The 15,964-nt window shown below is 44.3% G+C and overlaps 1 protein-coding gene across 2 annotated transcripts in view; it reads right to left on the reverse strand.

Annotated features, from left to right (window-relative positions):
- Nucleotides 1-3,757: 3,757 nt before the first annotated feature.
- Nucleotides 3,758-15,964, reverse strand: part of LOC141105602 (pyridine nucleotide-disulfide oxidoreductase domain-containing protein 2-like) — a 127,533-nt gene continuing 115,326 nt past the window's right edge. For both annotated transcript variants that reach the window (XM_073595546.1, XM_073595547.1), the window contains one exon: nucleotides 3,758-3,887. In XM_073595546.1, coding sequence (XP_073451647.1) covers nucleotides 3,814-3,887 — 74 coding nt within the window. In that variant the 3' untranslated portion in view covers nucleotides 3,758-3,813. The remainder of the gene's footprint in view (nucleotides 3,888-15,964) is intronic.

Raw genomic sequence — 15,964 nt, forward strand, 5'->3', positions numbered from 1 at the left:
GTTATAGAGATAAAAAGAGTAGAGAAACTTCCACGTTACTATGTGTGCTGTGATGAGTAAATATGTAAAACAAGTTATAGAGTCCACAAACTATGGTGTATATGTACACTATATTACCAAAAGTATTGGGACGCCTGCCTTTACACGCACATGAACTTTAATGGCATCCCAGTCTTAGGCCATAGGGTTCAATATTGAGTTGGCCCACCCTTTGCAGCTATAACAGCTTCAACTCTTCTGGGAAGGCTGTCCACAAGGTTTAGGAGTGTGTCTATGGGAAGGTTTGACCATTCTTCCAGAAGTGCATTTGTGAGGTCAGGCATTGATGTTGGACAAGAAGGCCTGGCTCGCAGTTTCCGCTCTAATTCATCCCAAAGGTGTTCTATCAGGTTGAGGTCAGGACTCTGTGCAGGCCAATCAAGTTCCTCCACCCCAGACTCACTCATCCACGTCTTTATGAATGGTGGGTGTGGCCAAATTGTGTTAACAGTGGAAGTGGCTTAAAGGGGCATAGTTAAATAAAAAAAGCACAAAGCAGCCCGGATCCTCCTCTTCTCGGGTCCCTCTTCTGTACTCCTGGCCCCTCCCTCCTGTTCAGTGCCCCCACAGAAAGCAGCTTGGTATGGGGGAACCCCAGCCAAGTCACAGCTCCGTGTGTCCATGCAGATATGGAGCACGGGCCCAGATCCACCCCATCTCTCTCCTGATTAGCTGACTGACTTTGATTGACAGCAGCACAAGCCAATGATACAGGAGATGGTCAGAGACTGCAGACATGATACAAGAGATGGTCAGAGACTGAGGACATGATACAAGAGATGATCAGAGACTGAGGACATGATACAAGAGATGATCAGAGACTGAGGACATGATACAAGAGATGATCAGAGACTGAGGACATGATACAAGAGATGGTCAGTGACTGAGGACATGATACAAGAGATGATCAGAGACTGAGGACATGATACAAGAGATGATCAGAGACTGAGGACATGATACAGGAGATGGTCAGAGACTGAGGACATGATACAAGAGATGGTCAGAGACTGAGGACATGGTACAAGAGATGATCAGAGACTGAGGACATGATACAAGAGATGATCAGAGACTGAGGACATGATACAAGAGATGATCAGAGACTGAGGACATGATACAAGAGATGGTCAGTGACTGAGGACATGATACAAGAGATGATCAGAGACTGAGGACATGATACAAGAGATGATCAGAGACTGAGGACATGATACAGGAGATGGTCAGAGACTGAGGACATGATACAAGAGATGATCAGAGACTGAGGACATGATACAAGAGATGATCAGAGACTGAGGACATGATACAGGAGATGGTCAGAGACTGAGGACATGGTACAAGAGATGATCAGAGACTGAGGACATGATACAGGAGATGGTCAGAGACTGAGGACATGATACAAGAGATGGTCAGAAACTGAGGACATGGTACAAGAGATGATCAGAGACTGAGGACATGATACAAGAGATGATCAGAGACTGAGGACATGATACAAGAGATGGTCAGAGACTGAGGACATGATACAAGAGATGGTCAGAGATTGGAGACATGATACAAGAGACGATCAGAGACTGAGGACATGATACAGGAGATGGTCAGAGATTGGAGACATGATACAAGAGATGGACAGAGACTGCACCCCCACTCTGGATGTAGGAGCACAGCAGACAGCATCATTGTCAGTCTCGGGGGGGGGGGGATTTAGATACACTAACAAATTGAAGCCAAACTACACCCAACACTTTATAAACAGCTACTGCAACAGTTTTGTTTTGTTTTTTCCTTTTTTGGGATAAAGATTTTACATGAATTATTAAAAGCTGATCATTGTTAGCACCCCTGTCAGTGGTAAATGGTTTGTCCCATCCCTGTAACTGCTACATCTGCTGGAGAGCTTGTTCTTTTGAAGAATAACAGACTTACTGGCTGGATCACCAGATGAAAATAGAAGAAAGAAAGCCTAAAAATAAAACAAATGCAGTCATTGCATCAAGAATTGAGCTGCAATATAATACATGTCTGATTAGAGTTTAATACGGTTTATATTAGGCTCAGGTGAAGTGTTAGGAGTTTATTGTATTTTTTCGGAGGGGGGATTAAGAGTTAAATGTTTATGTTTAGGGTAAATATTAAAGCAGAACGCCAGCCTGAAATATTGTTAACAAATTCCAGGTATTGTCTACATTGTAAACATTATGGGACCCTCAGTAAACATCATAAGGCCCTCAGTAGACATTATAGGGTCCTCAGTAAACATCATAAGGCCCTCAGTAGACATTATAGGGCCCTCAGTAGACATTGTGGGGCCCTTAGTGGACATCATATTGCCCACATGTAGACAAAATGGGGCCCTCAGTGGACATTATGGGACACTCAGTAGACATTATGGGGTCCCCAGTAGACATTATGGGGTCCCCAGTAGACATTATGGGGCCCTTAATAGACATTATGGGGCCATCAGTAGACATTATGAGCCAATCAGTAGACATTACGAGGCCATCAGTAGACATTATGAGCCAATCAGTAGACATTATGAGGCCCCCAGTAGACATCATATGATCCTCAGTAGACATCATGTGGCCATCAATAGATATTATGGGGCCCTCAATAGACATTAAGGGGCCCTAAGTAGACCTTATGGGTTCCCCTATTCAGTTTTGCCCACCTCCAATATCAGTGGGGGGGGTCACCTCACTTCTATAGTATGAACCCCCCCCCCATCCCCCCTCCCCCGTTGGAGGATTTTGGGAGATGTAGAAATCTATAATAAGATACACAGATACAAAGAGTTTAATTATTTTTAAGAAGGATTTCCCGATACAGGCGACTCCCAACATTAACGTGCCCTCTTCAGGTCTTTCATTGCCGCTAAAGCTACGTCAGTAGACATTGTGGGGCTCTCAGTAACATTATGGGGCCCTCAGTAGACATCATATTGCCCACATGTAGACAAAATGGGGCCCTCAATGGACATTATGGGGCACTCATTAGACATCATGTGGCCGTCAGTAGACATTATGGGGCCCTTTAATAGACATTATGGGGCCCCCAGTAGACATTATGGGACCCTCTGTAGACATTATGGGGCCCTCAGTAGATATCATGCGGTCCCCAGTAGACATTATGTGGCAATCAGTAGATATTATGGGGCCCTCAGAAGACATCATGGGATCCTCCGTAGACATTGTGGGGCCCTCAGTAGACATCATGTAGTCATCAGTAGACATTATAGGGCCCTCAGTAGACATTATGGGGCCTTCAGTAGACATCATATTGCGCACATGTAGACAAAATGGGGCCCTCAATGGACATTATGGGGCTCTCAGTAGACATCATGTGGCCATCAGTAGACATTATGGGGCCCCCAGTAGACATTATGGGGCCCTCAGTAGACATTATGGGGCCATCAGTAGACATTATGGGGCCATTAGTAGACATTATGAGACCCCCAGTAGACATTATGGGGCCCCCAGTAGACATCATATAGTCCTTAGTAGACATCATGTGGCCATCAGTAGATATTATGGGGCCCTCAATACACATTAAGGGGCCCCACTAGACATCATATGGCCCTCAGTAGACCTTATGGGTTCCCCTATTTAGTTTTGCCCACCTCCAATATCGCTGGGGGTGGGGGGGGGGTCACCTCACTTGTATAGTACGCCACCCCCATTGGAGGATTTTGAAATGTAGAAATCTATAATAAGAAGACACAACACACAGATGCAAAGAGTTGGTTTATTTTTAAGAAGGATTTCCAGATACAGGCGACTCCCGACATTAGCGCGCCCTCTTCAGGTCTTTCATTGCCACTAAAGCTGCGTTCCGTCCTGACGCTCCCATGACTCCGCCCCCTAAAAGGGAAAAAAAATAAACATTGTTCAATGTCTTTATAAAGGAGCACTCCGCAGTCAGGGAGATCGGAGGGAGAAATATTTTATCGGATGTTTTTGTATATTATTTTCTCCTTTTATTGTCCTTGCTGGTCCATAGAAGGGAGCTCTAGCCACGGACTCTGATCATGTGATGGCAGATCCTGAGTCATCTGACCACCAATACGTCATTGCTAATTAATGGCGGTGACACCTCACACTCTACAGATGCAGATCTAAACCTGATCACTAAATCCTCATGGAAGATTTATTATGTTATCTCAATCTTTCTAAACCTGAAGCTTTTAACTAAAAGAATGTCCAGCGCTGCCGCCATATGGATCGTTCTGCAGCCACTTCCTGTTATTGGGTGACAACACTCTGTCACCGCCCCCAATTTTGTTTCCGAGTTGTCACCCTGTCACATGCAGCCACCAGCACTTCCACCAACACACATTGCACAGGCAGGGTCCACCATCGTCACTATCAGGAAGCCAAGACACATCAATGATGGGAGCTGGTTCTGGAGCAAGTGCAATAGACAGGAAATAGCTGAAAGATGCTGCAGGAGATCAGCAAGTAATATTTAATAAGGGAAAAAGGAGATTGTTTATGATACACAGGGCTATCCGACGCAATGTAATTTAGTTCAGATTTACTATGGAAAATACATTTAATATGGTGGTGTATCGTAGGCGTGTCTTCTACAGCCCCAATTCTAAAAAAATCCACATAAAAAAAAAAAAAGAATGCAATGATCTGCAAATCTCATAAACCATTGTTTTATTCTCAATAGAAAATAGAAAACATAACATTTTTCAAACTGAGAAAATGGACAATTTTAAGAAGAAAAAAACAGGTCATTGTGAAATTGGTGACAGCAACACGTCTCAAAAAAGTTGGGGCGGGGCCATGTTTAGCACCACCCCCTTCTCTATAAACGTTCGGGAACTGACCAGTTGCTTAGGTTTTGGGGATAGGATTGTTGTCCCTGATATAGGATTCTAACTGCTCAGCACTCCTGTATTTTCATTTACAGTAGTGAAAGGTCTGGACTGCAGGCAGGCCAGTGAAGCACCCGGATCTTCTACTCTGTTGTCATAGATGCAGTATGCGGTTTAGCATTGTCCTGCTGTAATATACAAGACCTTCCTTGAAAAAGACGTCCTCTGGATAGGAGCATATGCTGCTCCAAAACCTGGATAGACCTCCAAGACCTCCGATACCTTTGCTTGGTGCACTGAGCCAAATCATTTGGTGGAGGGGGGATTATGGTGTGGGGTTGTTTATCAGGGGTTGGGCTTGGCCCCTTAGTTCCAGTGAAGGGAACTCTTAAGGCGTCAGCACACCAAGACATTTTGGACAATTTCATGTTCCCAACTTTGTGGGAACAGTTTGGGGATGGCCCCTTCCTGTTCCAGCATGACTGCGCACCAGTGCACAAAGCAAGGTCCATAAAGACATGGATGAGCGAGTTTGGGGTGGAGGAACTTGACTGGCCTGCACAGAGTCCTGACCTCAACCCGATAGAACACATTTGGGATGAATTAGAACAGAGACTATGAGCCAGGCCTTCTTGTCCAACATCAGTACCTGACCTCACAAATGCACATCTGGAAGAATGGTCAAACATTCCCATAGACACACTCCTAAACCTTGTGGACAGCCTTCCCAGAAGAGTTGAAGCTTTTATGGCTGCAAAGGGTGGGCCAACTCAATATTGAACCCTACGGACTAAGACTGGGATGCCATTAAAGTTCATGTGCGTGTGGGTGCGGTGCATACTAGCTCAGTATGCCTTTTGCCTTACAGATTAAAAAAAAAATAATAATAATAATTTGTACGGGTATACAACCGCTTTAAGTATACACTCGCAGTGATATCAATGCACGAAGGATAAATGTATCAAATTACAAAGTGCTAGGTGCTCCACAAATATTGCTGGTGCCGTGTGCCACACTCCCCTCTTGTGACCCCACTAACCAAAAAACATGGACCCTCAGCTTTGCAGTCTGCGGTCAAAAACGCTGTGATCTATATGATCTGGTATGTGACGAATGGATTTTCAGAGAGCCTTGGTTCTTAAGGACATTCAGAGTGGGTCGACCATATTCAACCGGGAGCAAAAGAAAGGAACTGATAGCGAAGTACTGTTGACATAGTATAAATTTGAGCAATCTAGGCGCCACTTACAAAATAGCGGAATCAACAGGCTTCAGTGCAAACATCCGGGTGCGCCGCTGATAGGCAGTATTCCAACAGGATAACGAACCCCAAAACACACCTCCAAGACGACCACTGCCTTGCTAAAGAAGCTGAGGGTAAAGGTGATGGACTGGCCAAGCATGTCTCCAGACCTAAACCCTATTGAGCATCTGTGGGACATCCTCAAATGGAAGGTGGAGGAGCGCAAGGTCTCTAACATCCACCAGCTCTGTGATGTCGTCATGGAGGAGGGGAAGAGGACTCCAGTGGCAACCTGTGAAGCTCTGGTGAACTTTATGCCCAAGAGGCAGTGCTGGAAAATAATGGTGGCCACACAAAATACTTTGTTCGGGTATGACGCCCATACTTCTAGACTCTTTCACTTCAACACAATTCCGTCTCAAATCACTTTTTTCATCATTCCTTTTTGGTCTTATTTGGTTTATTTCATGTTAGCCACTTCCTCACTGGCATTTTCACCTACCTCACCTTATCCCCTTCGGTCCCTCTGTCCTTATCATGTTTCACCAGGCTGCACTGTACTTGATACCTCTTCTACTTAGCTACAAGTATCATGCTATCTTGTAGCAACTGCTGACCTACCCATACACATTTATGTTGCAGCTGTTTTCCATGACTATGGACATTGAGAAACCCCCAGGGGACACCTATTTTTCATAATGGTTCCATCTTTAATCCAGTTGACACCTGGAGGGGCCCTGCTGGATCCACTCCCTCTGCTCCCTTGCTATGCTCGTGACGTCGCTGCCATTGGTTGGGAAAACCAGCCTGTTGCACCTTGGTATTGCCTATTGGTAAGTGTGGGACCTTCCACTCATCAGGTCCCCCCCTTCCTCACCTTGTTGTCTAATGATTTCCATTATCGTGACATATACCTACAATTGATGTTTTCTATTTTAGATACACTGCTAGTGTACTTACTCCTGAAGAAGTGAGCACTGACTTGCGAAACGCGTCGAGTTTTAGATTTTGTGTATCATTTTACATGGATCTTTGCAATAGATGTCTTCACATCATATTATGTATCCTACCTGTTACCAACTGTTTTTATCTATAGATGTAAACTATGTATTATTACCTTTATATACTCAATAAAGTTACTTTTCTACATATGTTGGCCTTACAGTGTTCACCTCCACAAAGTCTCAGGGCAAATATCTGTTTTGTTATGCCACACAAAATATTGACACATTTTGGACATTTTCACTTAGGGGTGTACTCACTTTTGTTGCCAGCGGTTTAGACCTTAATGGCTGTGTGTTGAGTTATTTTGAGGGGACAGCAAATTTTGAGGGGACAGCAAATTTACACTGTTATCCCCTTAGCGTCGAGCGTACACACATATGCGGCTTCGGCTTTAAGGGGTTATACCAGGGTGATGCCTGCATCACTCCGGTACCGTTTTTTTAGAGCAGGGGGTCGGCTCTTTAGGGATAACAACCAATGCGGCTAAAAGCCACTCGGTTGTTATCCCAAACGAACGGGAGAGGACGTTCCCCCCTCCCGCCACCTTCCGCCGCTGTTCCCGGGCCTCCCGTCCCACCGGGAGACCCGATCCGCGATCCGGCACTTCCGCCGGCTAGAGAGAGACTGAATCAAACCCAAAAAAGGCTTTGCTCCGGTCTCCTATGTGTGAACACGGAAGAAACGTCACAATATCACTCCCGGTTTATCGGCTGCCAATGGCGCCGATTTTTAAAAAAACGACAGTATTCAGAATCGCCGTTTTTAGCAATCTGAACAGTTTTAAGTGCAAAGGAGGGATATGGGGTCTTTTGGAACACCCGATCCCGCCATAAAGAGTACCTGTCACCACCTATTACTGTCACAAGGGATGTTTACAGCAATAAAAGTGATCAATTTTTTTTTTTTTTTTTTTTTTTTTACAGAGACACTGTAAAAAAAAAAAGATAAAATAATTTTAAAAAATGTAAAGCACCCCCGACCCCGTGAGCTCGTGCAGCAAAGAAACTGCATGCGTAAGTCGTTAAACAGTGTTTAAATCACACATGTGAGGTATCGCCACGACCTACAGACTGAGAGCAATACTTCTAGCACCAGACCTCCTCTGTAACTCTAACCCAGTGTTAATTTTAGTCTTAGGACTAAAATGGCATTTTAGTTTTAGTCCCATTTAAGTCTTCTGCAATTGTTTTAGTCGTATTTAGTCAACTATATCTCCAGTACATTTTAGTCGACTAAAATGTCCTACGTTTTAGTTGACTTAACTCTCCAGTACATTTCAGTAATTTCAATTTAGCTTTAGTCATAGTCTTTTAAATAAAATGGCATTTTAGTTTTAGTCTCATTTTAGTCTTAGGACTAAAATTGAATTTTAGTTTTCGTCTCATTTTAGTTTTTTGACTAAAATGGCTTTTAGTTTTGTTCGTATTTTAGTCATCTCAATTGTTTTAGTTTTAGTCATATTATAGTCGCCTAATATAGTATTCTAAATTAACACTGCTCCAACTTAGTAACCGTTATTGCTTTTTTTAAAGCGTCGCCTATGGAGAATTTTAGGTACCGTAGTTTTTTCGCCCGAGTGTGTGCAATTTCAAAGCGTGACATGTTAGGTATCTATTTACTCGGCGTAACATCATCTTTCACAGTACACAAAAATTGGGCTAACTTTACTGTTTAGGGGTTTTTTTTAATTCATGAATGTGTCTTTTTTCCCAAAAAATTGCGTTTGAAAGACCGCTGCGCAAATACTGTGCGACATAAAATATTGCAGCGATCGCCATTTTATTCTCTAGGATCTCTGCTAAAAAAATAATTAAAATAAAATAATGTGTATATATGTGTGTGTGTGTGTTTATATATAAAAAATGTTTGGGGGTTCTAAGTAATTTTATAGCAAAAAATACAGATTTTTAACTTGAAAGCAACAAATGTCAGACATAGGCGTAGGCATGAAGGGGTTATACAAGCTGCACACTCACTACTTTACATTGTAGCAAAGTGTCATTTCTTCAGTGTTGTCACATGAAAAGATACAAGAAAATATTTACAAAGCTGTGAGGGGTGTATATTTACTTAAAATGTTGACACATTCAATACCTATTGTACCTGCTGTATCATGTTTGCACACATCTCTAGAATAGATGAAATGTAACAATGATAACATTTTAAAAATCAATTCTAAACAACTCAGTACAATGTATGAATGCTCAACAAATCAAGTGAAGTGTCACTTCCAATACGTGAGGCCAAATGCAAAGCACAAAGATCTCCACGTCCTCCAATCATATCATTAACATTAAAAAAGAGGAAGCTGCCAGACATGCAGAAACATCAGGACCAAAACCAGCCGCAACCGCTCTACCAGCTTCAATCAGTCGTGCAATCAGCATTTTTGCTTGTTGCCATGTAAACACAGATTTGTCTTCCACAGATAATAATAATAAAACAGGAACCGTTTCTCGAGGCAAATAAGTCATAAGACCGGTTATGTGTCGGCAGCAAGAAAAGAGAAGTTCAGAAGAATTATAAACCAAATAAAGATATATATATCTATCTATATTAGTGATTCTCAACCTCACTAGTGCCGTGACCTCTTGATAAAATTTCCCAAGTTGTGGGGACTTCTAACGGTAACATTATTTTCGTAGCGTGGGTTGTCAGCACCCAAGACAAGTAATTTGCACCCCTAACCCACGGACATTTAGCGCCCCCTGAGTCCCTTTCACTCCTACATTATTAAAACCCCTCATGGTACATTGTAGGATGTACTACTCTTTCTCTTTGTTCTCCTTTCTTTCCCTTTTATCTCTCTTTATCCTAATTTCTTGTTTTTTGTCCCCATCCCTCTCTCTAGCCGTCTTTCTTGATCTTTCTCATATTCTTTCTCTCCCTTTTTCTTTGTTCCTCTCCATCTTTTCCTCTCCCTTCCATGTATTCTCTATTTTTATTCGTTCTCTTACTCCTTGGTGGGAGGGGTGGGGGGAGTTGGGATCAGTGGCAGTGCTGGCGGGGAGTTGGGATCAGTGGCAGTGCTGGCGGGGAGTTGGGATCAGTGGCAGTGCTTGTGGGGGGTGAGATGAGTGGCAGTGCTGGGGGGAGTTCTGATCAGCCAACTTAGGTGTTCTTGATCAAGGTCATTTGCCCATCTGAGAACTGTAGTGGTGACTTTTAAAGACAACTACAATGACACTCACTGTGTCTCCGGCTTCACTATGTCTCGCAGCAGTGACACCTATGCCGAAATCAGGAAAATGGGTCTTCTCCAGCCCCTCCCACTTCACATTCCTTACCAGTCAGCAGACCTCTAGTCTCTGCCCCCCACCTATCCCGTGAACTGAATTGGTGGCTGCGAAGAGGCTGAGTGGGTGGCCATGGGCTCCAGGAACAGCCCAGCTGGGCTTCCACAGGCTCCAGGGACAGCTCTGCTGGGTGGCCGCGAATAAGGCTGGGAGAGCAGTGCGGGCTTCAGGAACAGCCCAGCATTTGGTGACCCCTAGAAAATCATCATTCGACCCCCAGGTTGAGAACCACTGTTCTATGTAGATATATATAGATCTATATAGATCTACAGTTGCAATAAAAAGTATGTGAACCCTTTTGGAATTATAGGGATTTCTGCACAAATTAATCATAAAATGTGATCTGAGTTACAACAATAGACAATCACAGTCTGCTTAAACTAATACCACACAAATAATTAAATGTTACCATGTTTTTATTAAACACACCATGTAAACATTCACAGTGCAGGTGGAAAAAGTATGTGAACCCTTGGATTTAATAACTGGTTGAACCTCCTTTGGCAACAATAACTTCAACCAAACGTTTCCTGTAGTTGCAGATCAGACTTGCACAACGGTCAGGAGTAATTCTTGACCATTCCTCTTTACAGAACTGTATCAGTTCAGCAATTTTCTTGGGATGTCTGGTGTGAATCGCTTTCTTGAGGTCATGCCACAGCATCTCAATTGGGTTGAGGTCAGGACTCTGACTGGGCCACTCCGGAAGGCGTATTTTCTTCTGTTTAAGCCATTCTGTTGATGATTTACTTCTATGCTTTGGGTCATTGTCCTGTTGCAACACCCATCTTCTGTTAAGCTTCAGCTGGTGGACAGATGGCCTTAAGTTCTCCTGCAAAATGTCTTGATAAACTTGGGAATTCATTTTTCCTTCGATGATAGCAATCCGTCCAGGCCCTGACGCAGCAAAGCAGCCCCAAACCATGATGCCCCCCACCACCATACTTCACAGTTGAGGGATAAGGTTTTGATGTTGGTGTGCTGTGCCTCTTTTTCTCCACACATAGTGTTGTGTGTTTCTTCCAAACAACTTAACTTTGGTTTCATCTGTCCACAGAATATTTTGCCAGTACTGCTGTGGAACATCCAGGTGCTCTTGTGCAAACTGTAAACGTGCAGCAATGTTTTTTTTGGACAGCAGTGGCTTCCTCTATGGTATCCTCCCAAAAAATCCATTCTTGTTTAGTGTTTTACGTAACGTAGATTCGCTAACAGGGATGTTAGCATATGGCAGAGACTTTTGTAAGTCTTTAGCTGACACTCTAGGATTCTTCTTTACCTCATTGAGCAGTCTGCGCTGTGCTCTTGCAGTCATCTTTACAGGACGCCCACTCCTAAAGAGAGTAGCAGCAGTGCTGAACTTTCTCCATTTATAGACAATTTGTCTTACCGTAGACTGATGAACAGCAAGGCTTTTGGAGATACTTTTATAACCCTTTCCAGCTTTATGCAAGTCAACAATTCTTAATCGTAGGTCTTCTGAGAGATCTTTTGTGCGAGGCACCATTCACATCAGGAAATGCTTCTTGAGAAAAGCAAACCCAGAACTGGTGTGTGTTTTTTTTATAGGGCAGCTGTAACCAACACCTCCAATCTCATCTCATTGATTGGACTCCAGTTGGCTCTCCAGATCTAAATAGTCTAGGGGTGCACATACTTTTTCCAACTGCACTGTGAATGTTTACATGGTGTGTTCAATAAAAACATGGTAACATTTAATTCTTTGTGTGTTATTAGTTTAAGTAAAGACTGTGATTGTCTATTGTTGTGACACATTTTATGACCAATTTGTGCAGAAATCCCTATAATTCCAAAAGGGTTCACATACTTTTTATTGCAACTGTATAGATCTATATAGATCTATACAGATCTATATAGATATATATATATCTATATAGATATACGTATATATATATATATATATATATATATATATATGTATATCTATATGTATAAGTCTCCCATAAGACTTCCATATGTGCAAGACACTGGAAGCGGGATACAAGGTGATGTCTCGTTGGTATTACACGCCAGAAAGGATACATAAGATGTTCCCCCAGAGCACAGATCTGTGTTGGAGATGTGGGGAGGAGGTTGGAACGCTCCTTCATGTTTTCTGGTCGTGTCGGCTGTTACAGACCTTTTGGACAGAGGTGCATCGCATCGTCCAAAGGTTCACAGATCGTGTGTTGCCAAACTCCCCCCGAGTTCTTCCTTCTGCATCATCACGAGATCCCAAGCAAGAGCTACAGGAAATCTATATTGCCATTCTTGCTCACGGCAGCAAAAGGCTGCATCCCATTGTATTGGAAGCAGACCCAGCCTCTGTCGGTGGCTGCCTGGTTGAAAAGAGTAGCGGACATTCATGCAATGGTAGACTTGGTGGCCACGGAAAAAGGCCTAAATGAGAAATTCTCCAAAAAATGGTTCTACTGACACAAATTTGGAGGATAACTGCAAAAACTCCCCAGTTGGACTGGCCGTGACTGGACAGGGGTATTAATCCCCACCCCTCCTTTTTTTTTTTCTCTCTCCCCCCCCCCCTTCCCTAACCTTCCCTAACCTTCCCTATCCCCCTATCCCCCCTTTTGCTCATACTCGCTATTCTCCATCTTTACCGTTTCAGCACTCTATCATTTCTGTCTCTGTTTCTATGCGATGTTTGTACATCGGATATTGTCGGCGTTAACCGGCTCCAATCCCTCACCTACTCCCTACTCCCGGCACGTGCCGGAAAAAAAAAGGGGCCATGCGGGGTGCGGAGGATTCCTATTTCTTAGACACACATCCTGCCTCTATCCCGCTAGGAGATTTCACGTAAAGTGCTCGTATGAACCTGTTAACATATACTGTATATAGGGATATACGGCTTGCATATTTCGCTGTGATTTATTCTTTGGTGGTTTCTGTACTCCTGCGTGTTCTTCCTTCTTAAATAAAGAATTTACAAAAAAAAAGAAAGCAAAAAATATTGCTTTTTTTCCGAATTTTCATTTTTCGTTTTTATGTTTATATATTTCATGTATATAATAAAAAAAAAAGTGGCGATCAAACACCACCAAAAAAAGCTCTATTTGTGTGAAATAAATAAATCTTTTTTTTTTTAGTACATTGTTGCATGACAACGCAATTACCAGGTAAAGTAGCACAGTGCTGAATAGCAGAAAAATGTCCTGGTCATGAAGGGGGGGAAACCTTCCGGAGCTCTAGTGGTTAAACTCATTTACACAGTAGCAAGGATCTATATATATATATGCAGGGTATCACAGTCTCAGGCGTGGCCTGTTTTTCATGTCAGGACCCTATATGTGGACCGTGATATTATATCTGGACTGCGTTTGGCTCTTTTTTTGAATATATAACCATTGAATCACTGAATAATAAACTAAAACATAGCAGAACAAAAACCATTGAAAAAAGGAAAAACAATACAACCAGGAAAAAAAAACAGTGAGAATACAGTGCAAACAACATAACTATAGTCCTGTCTACGTTGCCTCTGGCCCTTTAACTGAGGGGGAGAGCGGTGCTAACTAGAGGCGGGGAGCTGATATCATTTTACAGGGCTACTGGAGGTGGACATTAGTGACACACATGTATACCTCCCCCCCTCATGTCTCGCTAGCCTGTCACCCCTCTCATATGAAGTGGGGGACAGGGGTTCCCATGACAGAAGCCCCCTTGTTAAACCTCAGTATGCGGGAGGGATGGAAACTGTTACCCGGCATGCAGGGGACCAGGGGCGGACTGACAACTCATGGGGCCCCCGGGCAATAGGAGAAGATTATGGGGCCCCCGGGCAATAGGAGATTATGGGGCCCCCAGGCAATAGATTATGGGGCCACACAGTATACACACAGACACACAATATACACACACACACAGAATACACACACACACACTGAAAAGGTACTGGAGAGGCAGGGCAGCTATAATCTTGGGATTTAAAAAAAAAACACAGATTTTTACATACTGTCCCTGGTTTTATTGAGGCTGGCAACCCTGATGGGGCCCCTTAGTGGCATGGGGCCCTCGGGCAGTGCCCGAGAGCCTGAATGGTCAGTCCGCCCCTGCAGGGGACACCAGCCAGCCATACCAATATACAGACCTCCTCGTTAATGAGTGGGGTTCGGGAGAGCCAGGGAGAGGAGTGGTAGGGTGTCTGAGAGGCAAGCCTTCATATGAAAGAAAAATAGGGAGGGGGGGTGGGGGGAGGAGGAAAGAGTCAAAGATGAGAAAAGAAGGAAGGTTGGACGGGGAGAAGGAAGGAAGGGAAGGAGGAGAGAGGGTGGGGTGGAAAGAGAGGAAGGTGGGATGGGGGGAGAATGGAAAAAAGAGAGAAAAAGAGAAAATAAAATAAAATAGAAAAAAAAAAGAGAAGGGGAAGGGTGGATCAGGCTTGCACATCCCTGCGATCCCTGTTATGATCGCGCTTCCCGGGCTTACTGTCTTACCGCACAATACTGGTGCATCCTATTATCCCCCACCCCAGGCTACTGCCAGAAGCGAACCCAAAACACTGTGTCCTATTTTAAATCTCACCCAGTGGGTCCCACCCCAAGTAAATACAATACCAGTCCCATTGAACGACCCTCCTCCCCTCACCCTTTCCCCAAGGCAAGTGTCCTGGATCCCGGGTGCAGAAGCCTAGCGGCTGTTACAAGCTTCCCAGTCATGGTTTCTTGTGGGTAGGACCAGTAGTTCCATAGAATCTGTGAGACTGGAGTATCCCGGAGGCCTGGAAACAAGGGGGGGGGGTGATTACATGCAGTCTCTGTGGGAACTGGCCTCGGATCGTCTCAGAATAATAGAGGAACGGGTCTCCCCAACCTCCCGGTATGCAATAGACGGGCTTCTTCCTGAGTGGATCATGCAGCCAAGAGCTAGTCATAAACAAGGGTTCTGGATAAGTTCCTTGAACAAGCTGTTCACTGTCTGTGAGAGGGACATAAGGAAAAAGAAAACACGCCACTTACGGTCGCCAAAGCAGCTTGCAATCAGACCTCATGGTCTTCAGCTCTTGCCGGCGTCTGGCCTCCTCTCCTTCGTCTGGCGGAGCGACGTGGCAGACCCAGTCTGGGAGCCCGAGGAGCCTGGTAGGTATCTCTGGTAGGCAGTAGCTTCATCCAGTCAGGTAGAAGAATGGGTTCCATGTCCAAAAAAAGGAACAGGTCCGGAAGGTCAGCATGGCGCCTCAACGTAAAGGAAGTTCCAACTTTTCTGACAGTCAGTTGAAGTGGAAAGTCCCATCGGTATGGCAGCGCAGCTCGCCGTAGCCACTCAAGCACAGCCTTAAGCATAGCCCTTCATTGTAGCGTTGCCCTGGATACATCTGGGTAAATCGATAGCCCTGCCCTGTCAAAGTCGATCCGGTCGCTGTTCCATGCCGCTCTGAGGCTTTGGTCCTTTTGTGTGTACCGATGTAGGCAGCAAATAACATCTCTAGGGCAGTCAGGATCTTGCGGCCTTGGCCCCAGTGCACGGTGGACCCTGTCGAATTCCATGGGGGCCGGTGATTCCGGACCCAGGTGCCGCTGGAAGATCGCCAAGATAGAGTCCTCTAAGTTCTCT

This window comes from Aquarana catesbeiana, linkage group LG08 (assembly GCF_042186555.1).
Source record: "Aquarana catesbeiana isolate 2022-GZ linkage group LG08, ASM4218655v1, whole genome shotgun sequence".
Taxonomy (NCBI): domain Eukaryota; kingdom Metazoa; phylum Chordata; class Amphibia; order Anura; family Ranidae; genus Aquarana; species Aquarana catesbeiana.